This window comes from Epinephelus moara, chromosome 1 (genome assembly GCF_006386435.1).
Source record: "Epinephelus moara isolate mb chromosome 1, YSFRI_EMoa_1.0, whole genome shotgun sequence".
Taxonomy (NCBI): domain Eukaryota; kingdom Metazoa; phylum Chordata; class Actinopteri; order Perciformes; family Serranidae; genus Epinephelus; species Epinephelus moara.
This window is the reverse complement of record NC_065506.1, coordinates 21,877,030-21,900,310: the sequence shown is the minus strand read 5'-3', so window position 1 is coordinate 21,900,310 and position 23,281 is coordinate 21,877,030. Positions and strand designations below refer to the sequence as shown.

Genomic DNA, 23,281 nt, shown 5'->3' with positions numbered 1-23,281 from the left:
AAACATTTTCAGAGTAGAGCTTGGAGAAGCACAGTAATGTAATAGGGTTCCTACAGTTTAAGGCAAGTTAAATTAAAAACTTTTTAAGACTTTTTTATGCCACTCAGAATAAAATTTAAGACCACTTTCACAATGCGAAAAATGTGAGAAAAAAAACAAAAACATGATCCCACATCAATTGGGGTTAGGGGCAATTTTAGCCAAATATTTGTTATAACTTAAAACATGACTTGGCAATTTTGTGTTTCTCACTCTGAATGTGGGATTCCAGTGCCTTGATTTCTGTCAAGTTGAAAAAAACTTTAAAATACACCGAGCCTTGTAACAGTTTCAGCCATGCTGCAAAATCTTGGTTATATAGACAGTTTTAAGTAAATTTGCACTTCTCCAAATTGTCCAGGGAAAACTGGTAGCTAGCTGGGAGACAGTGGATCATATGCTCTGAGCATCCAGGCCAGAAACAAAATGAGTGCTGTTGGTTCCACAATTCTGATTTACATGACGTTAATGCAATAGACAATTGTTAAATTATTAAATAAAAATAGATGTTACAAATGATTCGATGATGATAATGATGTTACTGAGATTTTACAATGCAGAAAAAAAAATCAAATCTTTCTTCCCATGTCTCTTTCCATGTCTTTTAAGACTTTTGAAATATTGATTTAAGACATTTCAATACCAATTGAGGCCTTATTTTTAGATTAATGAATTCAAAGTCTTTTAAGACTTTTAACGATCTACAGGAACTGTGAGCAGAGTAGTTAAGTATAGAGGAAAAAGGAAGGATTCCCTGTACTATACCTAAAGACAATAAACCCCTTCATTTGTGTGATGACTTACAGTAATCAGTCTTTATGTTGGTCAGTTTATGTATTTATGGTGATTATTATCAGAAACTCCTACTTGTCCACAAAGTATCCCAGGATTGGTCCCTCTGTGGTGGTATTTGGGGGTTTCCATGACACGATGACATAGTCTCTATTGGCATCATGGATCTTGATGTCCATAGGAGCACCAGGTGCATTAGGGACTGGGGGAGGACCATCTACACAGGAAGTGACACAGGTATTTTAATAATCATATCATCAGTAAAGCCGCGTTTCCACCAAACACTTACACATACAGTGCCCTTAGAAACTTACGTAACCTGTACAGACATGTACTGTACCTAAACTGTAGATCTGTTCAGTGTCCACCACAGACTGAACTCTTTTTATGTAGGTGGGTTTTGTTAACAGAAGGTAATCCAGCTCTCACTGTATTTCTTCTTCACCATCGATGCAGAGGGACATCTACAACTCACTGACTGTCCACAGAACAGGGTTGCGCAGCATTTTCAGAGCATAAAAGAACAGGCTAGAGTGTTTAGCAGGGATTTAGTGCCGCCAGAGCGCACAGAAATAATGCTCCAACATTTGTTTTTCTCCAAGTGAGGAAATCGAATATTCACAGTTCAGATACATTTTTTAAGTGCCTGAAGATCCAATCATCACTGAAGTGTGTTTCATGCAGCGAATAAAAACAAACAGAATGGTCAGAGTTATCATATTAACACTGAAGTTGTGTTGATTGATTCACAACATCAACGTATGCATTGGGTAATATGCAAGAAAAATGTCTACCTTAAAAGTTGCTGGTAGCTGTGGGCCATAGCCTTTGAGGCGTACAGAAAATTAAATTATATTTCCTTTTATTACTGGGTCAGTGTGCTCGATACCTCAACACGAAAAACAGGATGGAGTGGTTCTATTTGCAACATCCACAACTTTTGACAATGGAAAAATAATCGGTCTAATGTGTAACAAACTGAACTGGACTGCTTGATGGAAACAAGACTTAAGTAATACAATATAAAACAGTATATTAACAGAGCTCTGTACAATTTGTTGCATCCTGGTAACAGCAAATAAATAACAATAAAATAAAAACCCAATATGATTCTCCGTTACCTGCAACAGAGACAAATGCACTGTGCTCTGCACTGCCTCCCTTAGTCACCATGCGCAGCGTGTAGAGGCCTTCATCATCTTTGTACAGGTTTGGAATAGTCAAGGTGCTGACTCCTCTGCCAGTGGTAATCTTCACCCATTTCGAATCAAACAGACGCTCGTCTGGAAATGAGACAGGATCATCAATTCGGTGTACCTTCCTGCATAATTCTGAGAAAACCCCATTCTTAATTGATGTCGCAATTTGTCTCTATAGATTATACATGAGGTTTGACTAATTCTGAATGTAAAAGTTGAAACTATTACAATTTGCTTTTATCCCACATGGTACCTTTTTATGTAATTTCTACAGACACACACAGCAAATTAAACTACTCATGAACTGGGGGTATATCGCTGGAGTCTATTTAACTTCTTCCACTATAATTAATAAGCAATGAAAAGAGTGTCTGTAACATATTCCCATTTTTCCACTGCTGTGCCTCTGGCTGCATGTCGACTAGATTGGGTCTGCTAGTCGCTGTGGCAGGCAGTATATATTACCAGCAATTAAAGTGTAATTACTTAGTCATAAAATGCTCCTTTATAACCATTACCATCTCTGTACCACTGTGCCTCAGGCTGCAGGTTGGCCAGGTTGGGACTCAGGGTCATGGTAGCAGTCAGCGTGGCAGATCCTCCCTCAGAGGCAAACACTGGGCCAAACTTATCCAGAAAGTTAATGTGGATTTTAGTGTAATGGATCTGGGAAAGCATGGTGGCTGAGAGATCACGGGGAAAGGAAGAAACAGAGAATGAGTGAGAGAAGGGACCAGGGCTGGTGGCAACATCTTGAGACACATTTTATAGTTGAGGTACTGAGCTCGTAATTTCTGAACATATTTAGAGCTGGAGGTAAATATGATGCTTACGTAAGAAAGGCAGCCATGCATATGAACAGGACTCCTCTTCCTGCTTGAACCCTAAGTGATTAAAAAACAATCATTCATCATTAGCAGCAGACAGTTGTAATAATAACGATTAAGAAACTGGTGAACAGGCAGACAGATGGTAATCATAGACTATAAAAATACAGACGTAGCCATCATGATGTCACACATTTGTTTTCTGGACTCCCATTTTGAAGCCTAGATTTTAGCATTTTGGCCGTGGCTATCTTGGATTTTCAGAGCCAGAAGTGACCCAGGATGACTATTTTTGGTTGAAGGTGTGGAGCTACTAAATGCTACTAAATAAAGGCTGGGACACAGCATCACATCGTATCATATCATTGGAGTACAACACATGCACAGTACAATCTGTTCTGCACTTGCTGAAAGGCTCTATAGCTGGTGCACTTTCACAGAACACGTGGGTGAACAATTAGTTTCACTAAGGCTTTTGTGGTTGGCTATGGGTCGGAATATATTTCCCTATGAAAAATAAAGACATGGGTAAAAATGACAATTCTGCAATTATTGAAAATATTTTTAATAAATGACCATAAACAAATGCTTTCTATTTGAAAACTTTGTTGTATTTAGGCCGCCATCCATTTGTTAATGTATACAATGAATATTCAATAAAGTTTGATGGCCACATGCAGGAATGACTTCCTGTAGCACTCTGTAGTGCATCTCGGAGAAATGAGTCTTGCACTGAATGTACTTCTGTGTTTGATCAGCACGTCATGGAGTGAGTGGGAGACATTTTCCAGGATAACATGTAATAAAGCACAGCTTCAGCTCTGTAAGAGTTGGTCCCACAACTCTTCATCAAGTTTATCATTGTGTCCAAAAAATGTTAAATATTAATCTTGAGTGAAGGGTTAACAGCTGCCATTGTGCACTGAAAACACGGCCTCCAATACCTAAGATATTTTGAGACTTTTATAGAACCCACAGATAACCTCTTGCCATTGGCAGCCAGAACTTTACAAGTCTGGCTGGAATGTATTCAGACCTGCCAATCAGCATGTTCATGTGTGACTGTATGATGAACATCACACTACAGCATCAGATAAAAGGTAGTCACATAGAAGAACTTACTCTTGACAATGATGGAGGCCTGACTCGAAGCCTGTCCATGGGAGTTAGAAGCCACAACAGTGTACTGGGCGGTGTCATCAGTGGTGCATCTATAAGTACACAATAAAACACAAGTTTCCAGGTCAGAATACCTATCGAGACTCTCTTAAGAATTATACTGTATTTTGATTAAAAGATTTCTTAAAGCGGCATACACGTGTAAATGACACCATGAGTCAGGGTCAAGGTTCTTAGTCACCTCATATTAAGTCCTGGATGTTTATGTGAGTCTTAAGTAATGTGTACAGTCATCTGCAAAAACAAACTAAATGCCTACATACCAGATGTACTGTACACACAAGGACCTGCTCCAACAGGAATAACTGTAAACCACTGAAGGAGTGCCAGTAGGGATTTGCTTTTACAATGTGTATGAAACTAATGCACCAAATGAGCAATAATTTCCCACATGATTGCATTATGTTGCCGGGGATAATCAGCAGCTGAGTGGGCAGAGTAAAGATTTAGTAAATCCCTGTTCGCATATACAGAAGAATCTACAGTACTGCCAGGTTGGATAGATGCTTGGACGAGACTTGGCAATAGAGGTATGACACGAGACGGTGCCACTAAGCTGTAATATGGTCTTTTCTTGGTAAAAAGATGACAGTGGTTTTCAGTCACATTTTCAGAAATGCTTATTTTACAAGCCGCAAAATGCAAGCTGTGGTCAAGTTATAGGATGTTGTACAACGCTTTCTGTGTCTCTTACACAAGTAAATTAAGTAAGTCAAGTTTATTTAGTATAGCACCTTTCACAGAGCAAAAGCACAAAGTGCTTCACAGGAGTGAAATTGTTTAAAAAGGGCCAAAAACAGTAAAAAGAAACAAACAGTAACACATACGCAACAACAGACCTTAAAAGCAAATACAATTACAGACACCAGACAGCTTGAGGTGAAGCAAAGGCCAGTTAAAGGAAAAGGAAAAGCGTTCCAGTGTCAGAGCCACCACTTTAAAGGCACAAACAACTTTGTTTTAAGTTGAGGGAAAACCACTAGGGGTGCTTTCAGACCTAGAGTTGTCTTGCTTTGGTCTGAATCAGGGACTAATTTTGTAATTAAGTTGCATAATTGCCTAGAGTTGGTTCTTGTTCTAACGGCAGCATTTACAAGCGGCCCAGATGTTTTGGTGTGCACCCAAACTGTCCAAAAGAACCGCACTTAGGGAGCAAACGAACTTGAGTTCGATTGAACCGAACCAAAGCACTAAGTGTGAAAGCATCCTAAGTCCTAGTCAGAAGACCTAAATGACCAACTGGTGATGTAAGAATGGAACAGGTAAGATATGTGGACAGGTACCTGACTAGGCAGGGCTCCATATGTGAAAACAAGAACTTTAAAACGAATCCTAAACTTGATGAAAGCCAATGTAAAGAAGATGTATACATGATTTAAAGGAAGCATGCCATTGATATTCTCTAATGTTGCTCCTTTTGTTCCCTCTAAAGCCATATGGCCACTGATGTTGGACAGTGTTAACAAGCCCCAAGCAAACTGCACAATCTTCTAGAAAACTGAATTTACAGGCTAAGGTGCACGCTGGGGAGATGTAGTGAGAAAGAGGCACATGAGAGCTGCTACAGGGGTCAAAGCCTCACTGTCAATGCATGTCATGTATTCATGACAAGAAGACCGACCTCAACCTCGGAGGTGAATCTCTTGTTTCATTCTCAATTTTATACTTTACTCTCCTGATCTTTCTGCCCCCTCTCTGTATCTCTGTCTTTTCCTGATGCTCTTCTCACCAACCTTTCCACAACCTCTTATTACAGCAGTATCAGCTAACTTGGGAATTTCAACCCACGCAGAATGCACAGGCTGATGTAGTTATAAGTAGATGACTCTGACAAAACTGGAGGAAGTGACTACTGCGAGTTGCAGCAGGGAGCTGAGAGAGAGCAGCAGATGTATTCTAATTTTGATTCATAGTAGCATTCAGTAAATCCTTCAAATGCACAGAAATGTAGCCCTGTGTGTGTGTGTGTGTGGGGGGGGGGGGGGGGGGGTTGGGGGGGGTTTGCAGGAATGCCAAAGATTGAGGGCTGAGAAGTTGGGGGGTAGGGATTCTGCATTTTCTCTGTCTGTCATGAGCCAGGCTTAAAGTTATGACAAGCTGCTGGTACTGTAATTTGTAATTCAAAAGAGATTTATCCTCTAAGGTCTTCCAGCCTATTTCTAATTTGTTTTTCACTTAAAACACACATCCTTCAGTGTTAGTGGTTATCTTTCAAATAGTCTTGTGAGCTTTATACAACTTAGGAGGGAGTAGTTTTCTACAGGGAGTAATTGCTGTTGGCTGAACTGTGTGCGAGTATCAGACAGAAGGAGCTAAAGGTGACTGGATCCACGGAGAGTGATGACTGAAAGAATCCTGGAGGATCATGTAGCACCGAGGTCAGCATTCGGAACAGCTGAGCTTCCTAAGACTGGAGGGAGAGCAGTCAGTCAGCTGACTCTGACGTTATTACTTTAATTTGAATTTGTGTAGTGACCCTTATGGGACTGACAAGAAAGGCATTCTGATGATTCAATACGCAGTGTTAGGATAGGTGATAAGCCAGTCAGGGGCCCAAGTGGAATTACACCCAGTAAATGGACATGATTAGTGAAAGACAGCCATTTGGATTTCTCATTGTACACAAACAGTTTCTCACAAATATGAATTGTATCCTATATCGTATGTATTTTCTAAACATTTGGTAAACCTCAGTTTGAACTGCTGAGGCACTTGCATTGTTTACATCAGATTTTAGTCCTCTTATTATAAATTCTGTTGGAGCATTGCTGCCTTTTAAGGTTCTGTATGCGACATTCAGTGAATTAATATAGCAGCAAACCACTTTTTGCTATGTAAAGATATAGTATTGGTGTCCTGAACACAGAATGAAGTCACGCTACCTCTGTATGTTTTGTAATTCGAGCTTCTGTCTGGGTTGTTGTGGTAGATGTGTCGGCCTCATGTGCATGTCAGTGTATGTGAGTCCCTGTGAGTTTGTCCCACTGGCTTGCTAATTGCTGTTGCTATGCACTGTGCTTGTACAGCGTTTAAGGCTGATATCAGGACGGCATCATTATAGAAGCATAGCGCCCATCCTTCAGTTTTCCCTGCAGGTAACAATAGGCTCGTTTTAGTTGAACTGCACCTCACCTGGAATGTAGACGAGATCAGGCGGCGATAAATAAAAGCTGCTGTCAAGTCAGAGTTTCCAACGACCTTCTACAGGAAGATCCATTTGTAGTTTGCAGACCATGTTCTAACCTTTTATTATCAACCAAACGAGATTTTTTTGTCAACTGATTAAACCTTCATTGCACAACTTTAGACTAACAGCCTACAATCAAGCTTTAAATATTACAATTACACACAAAAATGGGATTTTCTGGTCAAAACTGAGAGTCAATCAGCTCTTTTTGGTGTTTCCCATCATGCCCTCAGCCTTACAGTCAGTGGAGAGGTACTGCAGCACCTGGTTCAAAAACTACAGCCGCCTAGCTCTAGTTATCGTTGTCCTCATGTGCATGACATTGGAGCAGTTCAGGATCAAGTCAGACCCAAATCTAATCAGCATGGATTGTGTGATGACTGTTGGTGGTCAACTCTGTGCAGGCCTGGCTCATCTCGAATAAGCCTAATGTAAGACAATTGTTAGCAGTGTTTATTAAGTTAGCACCATTCACACCATCAGCCACCGCCATGTTGTGACCCATGTGCAGACTCTGAATCATAGATATTCTCTGAATGTCTCATACAGCTCCATTAATAGTGCACTGTACTGCCACAAACCGTGACAACTCTCTGCTGTGACACAAATGTGTCTCATGTTTCACGTGAGCCTCTGCATGCTTCGTAGAAAATAAGGTGCTATGGGTCACTTCAGTGTTTTAAGAGTGCACATATACATAATGTCGGGGGGCTTGTGAGAGTCATATCAAAAAAAAAAAGAAAAAAAAAAGAGGCAGAGGCTGAAATATCGTAACGTTTAACCTCTACTGTGGGTTAACCTTCAAAAATTATACATCCAACATACACATAATGCAACTCAATAGCATATTTCATTTCAAAATCCGTATCTGCAGTTTATGGAGGCAGGTCTTCTGTTAAATATTTTAATTTGGCTCTACAAAGCTCCCTCCAAAGAAGTAAGTGAACTGACCTCCATGAATAAAACTGGTGGAGTGCCCCTCTCTTATGAAAGCCTGCTTATCAAGAAGTCCACAGGGGACTTGTTAAATAATTCTGTGTTTTTTGACTCACTGTACCTTGGGATCTCCAGAGTGTGCATTCCACCTTTAGCTTTAACCAGGTACTGTCCAGAGGACATGCCCAGGATCATACCATCTTTATACCTGAAACAGAGGAAGATTACAGCTCACCAGCATCAAGACAAGTGGACATAACAGACATTTCTAACTTTGTTAACATCACTACTAAGATCTACTATCACATTGCTATCAAATCTAAATGAAGAGAGGACAGAGCGATGATAGGCCAACGTATCCTCATGAAATAGTGTTGAGTCTCATACTGTTGAGTAACTGTAAAAAATAAAGTCTGCCTTTAAATGGTACATTTTGTCAGTTTAGTACTACATAACCGGGTTAAAAGAAAAACATGTCTTTAGTTCTTACTCACCAAGTTACAGAGGGCATGGGGTAGCCCTCAACGGTACAGAAGAGCTGGACTGGGGTGTTCTCAAACACGGTGTGAGATCTGAGTCTGACCAGGAACTTTGGTCCCCTGATCATGGGCTCCTCATGCACATATTTGTCCAGCCTCTTTGTCTTTACCTAAACAGGTAAACAAAAATACCGATACTAAGCAAACAATACTAACATATAAACAATAAACACCATAGATAAACATTTTTAAAACAATGTGATTCAACTACTATTGTCTGTCATTGAAAAGTTCAGAGATTCTTACCATTTCCTGGACATGAACCTTGGTTTTGTACTCATAGCTTTCCTCCATCGCCTCAGAACTAAAGACAAACAGTGAGTCAGTTTTCACACAGATTCAGGAGAACAATGTTTTCCTTGTACGCGAGCTGAGAATTGAACAAATTCTTTGTACATGAAGATTTCACATTAGACTTGTGTAAGGGTGCATCTCTGCCCAAATAACATTTACAGCAAGTATCACTGGTTTCAATACAATAACTACAGTATGTGTGTGGAAAAAATGCCTTTGCTGTTGAAGGTTTATTGGGGCGTGTTGAGTGTTTAGGTATTCAGGTGTCTACCAGCCCAAAAAACAAGCTTCCAAAGAAGCTTCAGTGCTGTGTGTTAGTTTGTTTTGATATGTGGAGAAGACTCTATGCAGTCTGTGGCCAGTGCTTAACAGAACTTATAATCTGATTCCACATTTGTAAATAAAGAAAGGAAGTTATCCATTATAATCAAAGGTCTATGAGCGAAGATGGAGGCCTCTAGCAGACTCTTCAGGCCAGCTGACTTCTCTCCTCTGAGGAGCGCACTGAAATTTGAAATTACCAGTAAAGTCACTCAGTACTGATCCAACAATCCTACCTATTACTTGCTGGGACATGGGCTGCTGTGCCTGTTTTTACTTTATTTGGATTATAAACTAAATTTATTTTTCACACAGGATATTTTTCTGACAGGCTTAAGGCATTGAAGTCTCACGCAACATGCCCGTTGCCTGAGAGCTGGAGATTGTCAGCGGGAGAGACACAGTCAGTAGTGTCAAGCCTTGTGTCCATGTCTTGCATCACTGTTGTCCATAAAGTCTCCAGGCATGATGTCATTCCACTACTGTCACCACAAAATGGCGGGGAGTGCCCAGCAAAACAGTTGGTGTGGGAACCTCTGTGATGAGGCCAAGGCTGAAGGACCACGTTGCAGATTACGAGAACAAGATGACCAAAAGTCATGTCTTGTGATGCATGTGGGGTATGACGAGCATTTACTGTGAGATTTGTGGTGGTATCCAAATTTCAGTGTGCTGCTCTGTAGAGGAGAGTTGCGGGGGGAAAAAAAAGAACTTCACGTTTTTCACCTCAACCTCTAAAAGATATCATCTATCTATCTCTTTTGGTATCTCTTTAAATGTGCATGAAATTGTTGTCTGTTATGATCATAATGAGCACGAAATAGTAAACTTATATTTGACCAGCAAATCAGTCAATCAGTGCTTAGAGCACATTACACATACAAGCTTTATACTTACTTGAGTTTAAAATAAAAGGATTAGGAAATCAGTCAGGGAAATGAGCTCTACATGAGCAGAATCACTACCTCTACATGAGGAAAAGAATCCAACACTTGTCAGTGCACACTCCGTCAAACTTAGTGAGCAGACCTCATTTAAAGGAGCAGGGTGTAAGATTTAGTGGCATCTCATGTTGAGGCTGCAGATTGCAACCAGCTCAATATCCTTCCCCTAACTACTCCCTCTCCAAGCGTGTAAAAAACCTACAGTGGCCTTCTGGTAATGTAAAATTGTGAAAGGCCCTCTCTAGAGCCAGTGTTTGTCCGTTCTGGGCTACTGTATATAAACATGGCGGTGCAAAATGGCATGCTCCCTGGAAGAGGCACTACTACTTACATAGACATAAATGGCTCAATCTGAGATAACAAAATCACAAGGATTGTTAGATTCAGTTGATCATACACTGATGAAAACATACTTATGGAATAGATTCCCCTGAATCCTACACACTGCTCCTTTAACAATGGTCAGACTTGTGCCCGTTAGCTGCTTATTAGCAAAGATTAAAAAAGAAGCAGTAAGAGGTGAGCAGCAGCAAAAATAATAATAATTTAAAATGGTAAATACAAACATGAAACACAGCACACAAACAAACACACTTTCTACATAGCTACAAATCACAGCAATGTGACAGAAAATCTATTAGCAAAAGATTATTTCCCCGAGATGTTGGACTATCTTAAATTGACATCAGTCAGTTTGCTACAGGAAAAATTAAGGATGTGTTTTTGTTGTCGTTTTACTCAATCTTGTTTCAATCAAAATTTAACATTTCACATAATACAGCTTCCCAAAGAGGTCTATGTTAAAATTAGTATAGCTAAGTTAAACTATATATCTAACAAATCAGTCTGCATCAACAACTTCCTGTGGTGGTTCGGATCATAGCTTTAGAAAAAGCATCAGTATAAGACTTTTGCTGCTTTAAAGTTTGGAAAGCCACTCTGAAACATGAGAAAAATACTAAAATTACATTTATCTCAACATAGCCATTAATTATCAATTTAAAAAAAAAGCTTTGATAAGCCCTCATATCCCTTTAGAAATAAGTTTGGGACATCAGCTGTGAAAACCATTTTTTTAAGTTAAGCTTGGCCAGCTCAGGGTTAATTTGCTCTTGATGTTAGCAGCTTACTGTTAACCAGGTTAGCTTTACTGTTTTAACCTAGTCAAAGCTTATTACTGTTACAATACTACTGTTAGTTTAATGTTTTAGTTGTAATTAGCCTTAGAGTATACCTGCTGTACTCTTTAACCACATATTTCCTCTGTTTGTGTTGGTATTCATGGTTGTACGACCCACGTTTGATCAACGCTGACATGGTGACACTGTAGGTACTGACCTGTTGGACCAGTAACACACACACACACATACTGACATGGTAACAAAGTACAGTAAACCCGACTTACAAGTCAGACCAGCGACACATTTACGCCCACAGACACAAACATGAGACTACCAACTCTGAAGGACTGTCGATGTGACTTCAGGAATTAGACACGGTCATGAAGGCAAATGTGAGGAAAGAGAGGTGATTAACTTGGAGTGATTGGAGCTTTTAGATACAAGGCCCTACATTTCTCACTATTAATGACTTAGTGCTTTGCAACAGTACGTGTAGTGTAAAATATGGGGACAATATATATCTGTGTTTACTGCCTCGACAACTGCTAAAAGAAAAGCCCTCCTGGAATTTGGACACGAGGAGTCGGAAACACTGTCACACACAAACACAGCGGTCCTACTGTCAGCTTCAGGAATGACAAGGTGACACCATATTAACTTAACGACACCAGACACACAGACACACGTGTATATACATAAACAAAAGGCATGGATATAGACTATTGTTGGACCAGTAATATAACAACCACTGACAGTACAGCTGCACTAAAGCCCATCCATCAATTTGACAGCTCCAAATTCTGCACAAGCAGTTGTATATTTATTAGTTTTATATACAGTGGGGGACTGTGAATACTGTTATTTTCCACTTTAAAAAGACACTGTTGCTGTAATTTAATATTATGAAGTAAATATTGATTGCACAATGTATGGCTATAAAGTAATGACATCAGCTGCATTTAGACTGGTTCTGTATGGGCCTCGCTTTCACTTTGCAATTCTGTCTGCCACTGTGTACAATCTCTGGAGAAAATTAAGGCTTGATTTATGGCACAAAGGAAATACGTCAACTACTGCGCTACTAAACAGGAAAACGGATAGCACCTTTGTTTTTCCTGGTAGCTATCCCCAGTTGCCAAAGAGTATAAAAGTAAGTTCTCTGTAGTTACTATCCCCAATAACAGAATTGGCAGTCAGAGGAACAACCAAAGTAATGTGAAAACAAATGCAATGTGTCCGGTGTTGACTCTGAGGAAAACTGAAACTGGTTGTCTTTGTGTCAGCAGCTTCAACAATAAAACCACTTAAAAAATGCTTCAGGTGAAAGTTGAAAAGTTGCTGGTTTCCACTTTAAAGACAAGTGAATGTAACTAAATTAAACACAAACAGTTATTTGGTGTGGGGTTTGTAAAATAATAGCTGTTATGATAATACATTTCTACTGTTCGTATGGCACATCCTGCACTAGCAAGAAGACTGAGACATAACATGGTGTGAACATAACACTGATACTACCCAACATAAAAAAAGAAAGAAAGGGGAATATTGCCACACATGCCCCATTGGCAGTTAAGTTGCTGTGTGTGTGACATGAATACGTTTTACAGTGCATAGAGCAGAGGAAGAACATAACTTTGTCTTACATCATGCAGTCATAGCGGCGTTGGAACATAATTGCCTTACATCACCTAAGTCCTCAGAGACCAGAAATAAGGTCAGGTGAAACATGACGCGGATCTCCCAGCCCAGCCTAACCCTGAAAGCTACTGAGACATGCTCCGCTGGCAAAGACATTCCTACTTCCACATCATTCAAACATTAACCTCAGAGTGTTTAAATCACTTATTATGCCCCAAAACTGCCAATCAACCTGCCAATCAATCAGACACATTACATCATAATGCCCTAACCTCTGACGCCTAAAGTCAATGATAACAGGTAAATGCCTGGTTGAATCTAGTGGTTGTGCTGTAGAGGAGCCCCCAAATTATTAAGCTGTCATAGAAAATGTTCTGTGGTTGGACACACTTCACCCCTACTCAAGGATCAGTTAGCCAGCCTGTCCAAAAGAGTCTCTGAGCTGCACCACTAAAATCACTTAACTCCCAGTTATACCTTGTAAGTAGAGTTTATTTATGAAGCAACTTCTAAAGCAGATGTCACAAAATCGAAAATCAAAGCCAACAGACACAAGAACACACTGTGCTTCCAAAGAAAATCCACATTAAACTCAGCTGCCCTCAGGCAACTGGTCACTGCAGGTAGGTCATATTCTCGTCCCATTAGCCCTACACCCCTGGAGCTGTTCTCTGCCTCCGTCGGTACAGCCATAACTGTAACAGCACAAACGCCTGCCAAATGACACCCGAGCCTCTCTCTCTGTAACAGTAAACCTCTAAAATTCATAACCATAAAACCTCTAAAATCCTGCAACTTGCAATAACGGTTGCTATTTCAATACAAACACTTGCTGTGTGCTAATTAGTGACAATGGGAATACAATGGAATAATAATGGCTGATTTGTATTCTTAGTTCCTTAATTCAAAAATTAAAGCTCAAATAAAATCCACACATTATAAATCCCTGAATTACACATCAGCTTTTTGTCCACTGAAGCAACAGTCTCAAATGTCCCTACCAAATTTGACTGTCCAATGGGAATCCATTTTAACCAATTAACAGTCTATGATAAACACAGAGATCTTTCTTGTGTCAAACAAGGCAATTTTAGCCATAAATCTCAAAACAGTGGTTAACTCATTTCTACAAACTGAATTTCAGCTAATCCTTCGCAAGTCATATATCCTGTAATTCATCACTTCAAGTATTATTAGCTTCAGTTAGGGGCCACGCAACACCCCTTGGTCTTGCCCTAATCTGCTCACTATCCCTCCACCCTACTGATCCCACCTGCAACACCTATGTTTGAAACAAAAGTAGATCAAAAAGCTGAGGATACAGAGGTGATAGAAACAAACCAGATAATAAAAATACAGTTTTCTTACCCCTTGAGATTTCCTTTGCAGCGACTTCGGTTGTCAGCCTGAATCCACAGGGAGTCAGCCTAAACCAAGTACCAGGCCAACAAAACCACCACCCGTCTCCAACGACCCCCACCTGCCTCTCCCTGAGGCCTTATAAGGAGAGAGAGCTGCCTATATATAACCAGTATCCTTCAAGACTGTGGGCCACTAGAACCAGTCAACTATTTGATTAACAGGGTTTGCCCATTACAGTTTTTGGTGGATGAGTATGTTGGCACAATTGCTGGTTTCTGGGATGTTAGCGCAACAAGTGATGCTTAACAACTGGTTATTCAAGTATACCAGCTGATCCAGACAATGCAGAGAATCTGTTATGGGTGGGCGGTGCTACACATGTTCAAGCTGCATTTTTAGCTCTACAGAATAGGCAGCAATATGGCAACAGGGCTGGTCAGCTTAATTTCTTCAATGCCACAATTGCATATTTCTTGAATAATAAAACATACTAAAGACAGCATTACAGAGCTTAGAGAGCATGTACCTTTAAACTCTGAAAAATAACTTTACATTCAATGTTGCAACATACAGTACATCTACAGTGTACAGCTGTTTCTCATATACAATTAAATCATTATAGCTGCATTTCAAACAGTTCCCAAGCCCCTCTTTAAGATCTCTCTCCATCTGCACTCAGAAGCGTCTTCAGACACTGTGTCGCATGCTGAACTTTGGCCATGGCCTATTTATAAAACTAGCTACAGTTACAGCTCGACTATTCCTGACACAGTGGAGGAGCTGTGAAACACATTTCACATCTGAGGCGAAATCATAGGATGGGACAACATGGAGTTACACTTGGGGAAAAAACGGAAAGAGAGGAGTGAGAGAGTGACAGGATGGGGGCTCAGGGAGGAGCGTGTGATGTGTGAGTGGGAGAAGAGTGTGAACAACAGCTACCAAGGCGACACAAACTCAAGCAGCTTAGGTTTTTGGACTTACGAGGTCCCACTCTCATCAAATTAATGATTAAATATCAAATAATAATCATCATCATATATGCAAAATACAGTATTTATGATTTCTAATTAATTAAAATACAAATTACATTAAAAGCATTTTGTTAAGAGATTAAAATGTCAGAGGGGAGAGTCACCAAGAGTCAATGGGACTCTGCATTGAAAATTATACAGACACTTGAGACATATGACTTGTTCCTATATATGGTTTAATTTGCCTTAATAAATCTTGAACGTCTTATATGGCTAAAATATTTATAAACTCCAGTCAGTCCATGCAAGCGTCAATGTACTTATGTTCACTTCTGTAGTCTTTGTTTACTCTTTGTCCTTTTGCTTGTTTTGTGTGTGTATGTGTTTGTTCGCGTGCTGGCATGTGTATGTGTACAATGTGTACAGTACTGACGTCTGTGGTCGAAAAGAGCCCTCTGTTGGTCATGTGGATGTACACTCTGTAACCAAAGCCCAGTGATAATTTTAGGACATTATATTGCTGGCTGACAGTGAGACACTGGTAAGCCAGGGCTCCAGGGTAATGAGATGGTGGTACATTTTCAGCAAGTTGGACAAGAAAGAAATAACAGTTTTTGAAAGTGTGAGTGTACTTTTGTTGTATGATGAATCTCTGCGTCTTCCAAGTGGATATTATGACATTTTGACTCTTCCAGGCAACACTTTTTGACATTGCAATCCCTGGAGACATAGCAAGATTAATTACTCTCTCATTTTAGTCTCCTGACATGCTTAATTTTACACATTGGCTTATAATGAGTCATTATTTAAAAGGAACCCCTGGGCACTTCATACATTTAATAAGTCAGGCCTGTCCGATTAACTTTAAATTATGAATCGTTTGTGCAGAGCACTTTACAGGAGGAAAATGTCTGACTGAATATTTATCTTCAATTGAAGATGCATGACGTGAGGACTCAATATATAGTTCACTGTCTATTTAGAACAAGAATCAATTATCATTATATATTTTGATGTTGGACTTACACTGATCAGGACCTGAGGCATTCTGACAGAAAATTATATCTACTGTCCCTTTCCATTAATTGCACAATGTGTTTTAAATAAATAATGTAAATAAACCTCTGTTCAGGTCACATGATTTCTGTTTAGTGCTTAGAGGCATATAGGATGCAGCTTGCCAAAAACTACAGCAGCTGTAAAGACATTAATGCACAGAGTAACATTAGAGATGTACAGCAAATCCCCCAGTATGCTGTGAGCACAGTCCAGCTATTCATGTCTGCTCTCTCATTACTCACTGTCAATATATATATTTTAAATCATCCAGAAAATACATATTCATTTAACACTATGAATAATGTATGTTGTGTGGTTTGGTTGTTAAGCCTGACTACAGATACATTCAGTAATTTGTTGTGAAAGCATTGTAAAACCACCACGTGTTGACAATCAAATTTGAGTTAGTAACAAAAAACATCAAGACATATGAGTGCCTGTGTGGTGTTTAATAAAAAGCCTTCATTTTAGCTTAATAAATTTCATCATTACATATAATAAAACAAAAAACTGTGACGAGAACTGGCCTTACTTTACTACTAGAATATTATCATTAGAGCAAGCTGTCGCAAAAGGGACACTTGCACAGTTACATCAGCGAATCTAGTTTCACATCATCATTATACGTCTTCAAGACAAGGAGCACCCGGTGGGACCCGAACAATATATCAAGCCTACCATCCCACCACGTGATGACGTATAACGTCCTCGGCGCTCCCGATTGGCTGAGCAGACAGACAGGTAGTGAAGCGGCTGCGGGACATAAACAACAGACTGCTCCCTTGTACATATCCCGTAGCTGTCATGTACCAGTGTAGTTAGATTTTTTTTTAAAATGAAAAGCTGCGCAGTGTTTGAGTAGCCACCGCAGATCTTTGTTGCAACATATCCGGCATGAGGTGAGACCAATTTAATCAGGGCAGCTGTTTAAAACAACCCGTGTTAGTTTATAACTGATGTTCAGTTTTACGTTGTCCGTTGTGCTCAACCAACTGAAGCGTCAGTTAGCTGGTTAAAGTTTAACGTTAACGTCCAACTGCCGATATTGTCTCGAGTGTTTAGCTCGGTTTAGCTAACGTTATCACAAATGTAGCTGCGAACGTTAGCTTTAGATTAGCACGAAGTTAGTTAATGTTAACAACAGAAAAACGCTTTGTTTGTTAACTAAAATGTTATTTAATTCCGAGTGTGATAGCTTGTTATTGTTCGACACCATTTTTTCCTACGGGTGCTACACTGATAGCTGCACTGCAGTTAAAAAGCGTCTAAGTATCTAAAAAGTACATAGCGTTAACGTTACATATGTCTTTGGCATTGTTGTTGACTTCGTGTGTAAGACGCCTTTTGTGTATTGACACAAACAGGACAGTTTCACCACGACACAGGGAACTCCAGCCTGAGATATGTCACAGAACAGCACATTTTAGCACAAGCTGAGAGATATCTATCCTGTGATAATTAGATCCACGTGATCACCTGTCGTCTCCATAAGTCGTGGGATTTTTCACTGTTTGCTAAACGAGCCCGGGTAATATGGGTGCATTTGTTACCGTTTCTGTACTTGAGGGAGAGGTTGCTAAGTTTTAAGTTTTTTTTTTCTCGATTAGCTAATTAAACTGTTACATGAGATCTTAATTACCACTTCCCAGAGTCAAAGCCTCTACCCATTTTTCTCCTTTTGCCAGTCACTGTGCACAAGAGCCTGTTGTTATTGCTGAGTTAACTAGACTAACATCTACAACTTATGTAATGCACGGTCAATTTTTGTTCTTAATTTTATAAAATATTACAAAATGTACTTTGATAATAATGCATGAATTCTCCAGTCACAAATCATCTTTTTTATTAAGGATATGGTCTAGACTGCACTATATTAAAAGTGTCCCTAGATAACCTTTGTTCTAACCTAGTGCTATATAGGCTAAATAAAACTGGACTAATTCTACACTCTGGATGTAGTTTTAATGTTGTAATGTGGGTCTTGCAGGGACATGGGATGTTCTGATGTTTAATACTAACTACCATACTTTATAGTATGCCTGTTAAAGGTTTAGTGTGTCCCAATACATAGTATGTCTAATACAGAATGCCAAAAAATACCAGGATGTTCTACTACATCCGGTCAGATTTTGCAGTATGCAAGCTAGCATGCTTTACTGACTATTCTGACCCACAATTCTTTGCACAGCAGATGATATGTCACATCGACTGACCCACAAACACTAGACAGCTTAACAGCTCATTGACAGATGACAAATAATAATATGAATATTTAGTTCACTTAAACTATCAACATTCCTAAGTATTACAATCAACAAAAGGACATAACTATGAAAATAACAATGGCAATGCAACATGTTGCAAATATTATGTTAGAATATACAAGTTAGAGTCTACAAGTTGTCCGGGTTGATCTCCATCTCAGTGACCTTTTTTTTTTTACCTCCAAGGCAATGGATACAAAAGCAAGAGTGTCAAAGTTCAGGGCCTAATGTTATGAGAAAGTAGTATGTCCCAGTTGTGTGCATACCGCATGCAACAGTACGTACTTTTTAAGGGCAGCTGCAGTACCTACTAAAAGTACAAAGAAAAAGTATGCGATTCAGAACGCACCCTGCGTTCTGCATAAAAGGAGCTGTGACTGAAAAATCTATTATCTTCTTTTAGGTCAGACATGAGGCTCTGCGCCCCTCTTCTGCTCTGCCTGGCAGTAGCCCTGTCATCTGCCTTTGTGATTTCACCTCCGTAAGTAGAGCAAAATAATACACTGTACTCATAGATGAATATGATGGTAGATGGCCTAATGAACCCTGAATTTTCTGCCTCTCCTTTTCTATGTCTATTAAATTAACATATAACTCTCAATACACAACGTTGTGTCCTTATCATCCTTTTCAAATAATAAATGATTTGGACTTGACTGAGAAATTAACGCCTGTGTGTGTATTTCAGACACATGTGGACCAAACTGATCCTGACCCACCACTGGCCAACCACCTTCTGTAGTGTAAGTTTCTTCCTGCCTTTATTTTTTCCTTATTTTGATCATTTTAAAGATGCAACAGGGCTGATTCACAAAAACACAGGTGTAATTAATAAAACTTATGATTGCTATTTAGCTGGTTGAAAAGCACAGAGCCATCACTAATGTTATTAGTACCACTTGTGCTTGAGGAGGCTGTTACTTACTTAAGCCCCTAAATCAATAGTTTAATGTTCAACTGAATAAATACCACAGTCATTGATGAGAAACAAGGTTTTCAATATACCACGATAAGCATCAGCATTATCAGCAGCCTGTGGTTGATGAGTCAGGTTTTGGTTTTCACAGTCATCTCAAGAGCCTCTTTGTTCCCTAAACTTTAATGTGTTTTCACATGCAGCATTCTTAGTCCAGCAGTAACTTAAATCATGGGCCTAGCCAAAGTATTATGTTGTTATCTGGCTAGATTCTTTTCATCACCAGCAAAGATGAAAATAGCCTTGTTACAAACTAAGGGTAGTATGGACAGAAAATATTTCTTCAAAAATTATGATAAATTGATTAACAACATGGTATCCCATGTTAAGATAATGTTCCCTTCTCATATTGCCCTGGAATGATACCTATATACTGTATCACTGCGTCAGTGTATAACCCTTAAATGTCATGTGATGTCTCTGTCTGAGTCATGAGACTGGCTGTGTGTCAACAATGTGGTTTGATTAGGCAAGATTCTCTTCAACACAGGAAGATGCTGTTTTAACCATTCCTTAAGTCACGAAACAAAACACACATCCCTTATTTCATGCTTTTTAACACTTTTCTTGCTGTTTTTGCTTTTTGAGAACGTCTCTGATGGTTTAAACCTTCAAGTGATGTGGTTTTGTATCATGTGCCTGGCTGTGTGGTAGAAGCAAAGTTTTGGTAACATTGTGTTCTTGTTATGACAACTCTCTGTTTGGGCTTAAAATGTTTTGCCACTTATTTGCTCTCAGTCTCATTTTGCTTAATAATTGAGAAACTAACATTCTCAGCAGAGGTTTGAAGTTTTGACACACCAAGGCCTAACTTTGGAGATAAACATAAATACAATAAACAAGACATACTGTATCTCTAAAGTGATTGTTCATTTCATTAATCGCTTAAGTCCTTCATCAAGTACAAACAGTAAACCATTGCAAGTGGTACTGATAATTAATAGAATTAATCATTAGTCACCACCTGTGACTAGCTTTGTGTTCATTTCAACCTTTTTTTATTCTTGCATTTTTGTACTTGAGTTTAGTGAGACACTGCCAGCAGAGTATCAGTGCATATTAATTAGTGATAACAGAATTCATTGTAAATTTTGTGTGTCCAGATGGAATAACAATACTCATTTTTATACATTTCAGATGGAACACCCAGCATGTCATCCCAACTTGAGCTACTGGACACTTCATGGACTCTGGTATGTGTGTCTGTTTTAATCAGATAAAAGTGTCATCTTCTCTTTTTCAGAGTGGCAGATCTTGCTGAACAACTACTTGCTATGTATTACCTTTTAAAAAAAAATATTCAGAGTAAATGTACTGTCTTAAAATGTTTGCTTTTACAACATATTAAAAAGATACAGTAGGCTTGGGCAGTATCTATTTTTTCATGTCATTTTCTCAGACATTTTGAGGATGTAAAGTATCTGATGCTATTTGTGTGGTTAAAAAAAACAGCAGTGGGGCTGCTGCATGCTGTGCACTGCATCACCTCAATACAGAATTTCTTTTTTACTTTAATAAAAACGGGGAGTGTCAGTGTTTTTGACACTACTGAAAATCAGATCGTTTGGATTTCCAAACACCCTGATATAGCCTACATAGTACAGAAACTGCTAAATCCTAATGTATAGTATAAGAATAAATACAGCAAAGAACTAGTTGTGCATTACTTGGAGAAAGAAATGCTATGTATGGCAAAAGAGCTCTTTGAATCAGTTACTGTTGCTTGGTGGTAATAATATATATAATCTCTCTCTGCAAGTGAGGAACACAGGCCTAATATTTAATAATAATCTTTTTGTTTTCCAGGCCAGATAAAGGGATCGACTGCAATTCATCGTGGCATTTCAACTCTTCTCAAATAGAGGTACAGCACTTGTTCAGCCCGAGTGTGTCTTTATAACTGTGTGTAAAACTCATAAAAGTAATTTATTCTCTTTCTATAGACCTGTAGTCAGTTTAATTTATCAAGAAGGAACATAAACAGACACTAGCTTACACCAAGGAAAACTGGAAGGACAAAAAAGAAACAAGCCAGATGAAACGCTCTTCTTATCTAAAGCACATGAAACTAGGGCTTCACTTTAATGCAAAAATATATATGCGATGATTTTGACAAATAATGGGATTGTGATATGAGTCATGACTTTAGTAGGAATGCTTATTTTTGCACTTTCATTTTCTCCAAAAAAAAAAAAAAAAAAAAAAAACTGGAAGGACAAAAAAGAAACAAGCCAGATGAAACGCTCTTCTTATCTAAAGCACATGAAACTAGGGCTTCACTTTAATGCAAAAATATATATGCGATGATTTTGACAAATAATGGGATTGTGATATGAGTCATGACTTTAGTAGGAATGCTTATTTTTGCACTTTCATTTTCTCCAAAAAAAAAAAAAAAAAAAAAAAAGATTAAAAAATGGCAATGATCTGATTTTTGCTGGGTCTCTACCAAACTAGCATGTTCCCTAATGTCTGGAATATGACTTGCAGGTCGCTGCCTCTCTGTAGCAACACAGTGCTTTTTTTTTATTTATTTATTTTTTATTTTTTAACTTTAATGAAAAAATTGCAGCTCCTTCAGTTTTGATAATGCATTTGGTAATATTGGGATTTCCATAGTTTTTTGATTAATTGTGCAACGGTACATGAAACCGAGACAGACTGTAAAATTTGGCATTACCAAAATTGGGAAGGTAATGAATGATTTTCTAATCTTTCTCTCCAGCTTGTATACTGACAGATAAAACAAATCTGTTTTTCAGGACCTGCTTCCAGACATGAAGAAGAGTTGGCCTGACTTACTTAACCCCTCATCTGCTGGATTCTGGTATTGTATCAGTCCCTCCTGTTTTTTATTGCCTGTTAATCTGTCTGACACTTTTTAACTGTGTGCTTTCTAGTTAATATACTATAGTACTACACTGCTACTACATCAGTATCATCTTTCATGTATCTTCCAACTGCTGCTGCACTGGTTGTATTTTTTGACAGTGCGTCTTCAAGTGGCTGTGGATATGCAAGTAATGTGACAGAGATAATAACTACTGCTTATTGCTATGTGTTTGTTGTTCTGTTTCAACAGGAAGTATGAGTGGCACAAACATGGCACATGTGCAGCCAAAGCAGCTTCGCTGAATAGTCAACATAAATACTTCAGCAAGGCACTGGAACTATACCATAAAGTGGATTTGGACAGGTATAGTACATACACACACACGCGCACGTCTTTCTACAGAAACAATGACTGATTTTAAGTTCTCAGAACTGTCTTAAAGTTACTGATAGGGTTGCAGCGATATGCAGGTTTCAAGGTATACCGTGATATGAAAGTTGACAGTTATCATACCATGTACATTTGCTTAGCTATGATATATATATTTTTTTTTTTAAAAAGCTAATGGACGGAGAATCTCACTTTTATTCAAGTTATTTTCTAAAGGGAGACTATTTACATATTGAAAATGGTTTTAAAGAGGCAACAGATAGGATTCGGGTTTTTTTAGCTTGGCGCCACCTAGCGTCAGCAGTGTTGCTCGCACTGTCGCAAAGACCAAATTGACCGTGGGGATCAGAGATAATCAATAAAATGTAGGCTGTAAAGCCACCAGTATACCTCTATGTATATGTAGA

The 23,281-nt window shown here is 38.9% G+C and overlaps 2 protein-coding genes across 3 annotated transcripts in view; one reads left to right on the top strand and one right to left on the bottom strand.

The window, feature by feature from the left end:
* Positions 1-14,574, bottom strand: part of myom2b (myomesin 2b) — a 41,551-nt gene extending 26,977 nt beyond the window's left edge. The window contains exons 1-10 of one of the 2 annotated variants that reach the window (XM_050048572.1): positions 14,385-14,574; positions 11,492-11,595; positions 8,945-9,002; positions 8,654-8,808; positions 8,281-8,367; positions 3,980-4,068; positions 2,864-2,914; positions 2,549-2,713; positions 1,953-2,114; positions 907-1,048 (exon numbers count right to left, since the gene is read on the bottom strand). In XM_050048572.1, coding sequence (XP_049904529.1) covers positions 907-1,048; positions 1,953-2,114; positions 2,549-2,713; positions 2,864-2,914; positions 3,980-4,068; positions 8,281-8,367; positions 8,654-8,808; positions 8,945-9,002; positions 11,492-11,574 — 992 coding nt within the window. In that variant the 5' untranslated portion in view covers positions 11,575-11,595; positions 14,385-14,574. The remainder of the gene's footprint in view (positions 1-906; positions 1,049-1,952; positions 2,115-2,548; positions 2,714-2,863; positions 2,915-3,979; positions 4,069-8,280; positions 8,368-8,653; positions 8,809-8,944; positions 9,003-11,491; positions 11,596-14,384) is intronic. The other variant, XM_050048582.1, reaches the window with a different exon arrangement.
* Positions 14,575-17,152: 2,578 nt separating this feature from the next.
* rnaset2 (ribonuclease T2) overlaps positions 17,153-23,281 on the top strand; it is a 9,342-nt gene continuing 3,213 nt past the window's right edge. Inside the window, exons 1-7 of the mRNA XM_050049399.1 lie at positions 17,153-17,310; positions 19,079-19,156; positions 19,364-19,418; positions 20,789-20,844; positions 21,458-21,515; positions 22,414-22,478; positions 22,734-22,847. Coding sequence (XP_049905356.1) covers positions 17,306-17,310; positions 19,079-19,156; positions 19,364-19,418; positions 20,789-20,844; positions 21,458-21,515; positions 22,414-22,478; positions 22,734-22,847 — 431 coding nt within the window. The 5' untranslated portion in view covers positions 17,153-17,305. The remainder of the gene's footprint in view (positions 17,311-19,078; positions 19,157-19,363; positions 19,419-20,788; positions 20,845-21,457; positions 21,516-22,413; positions 22,479-22,733; positions 22,848-23,281) is intronic.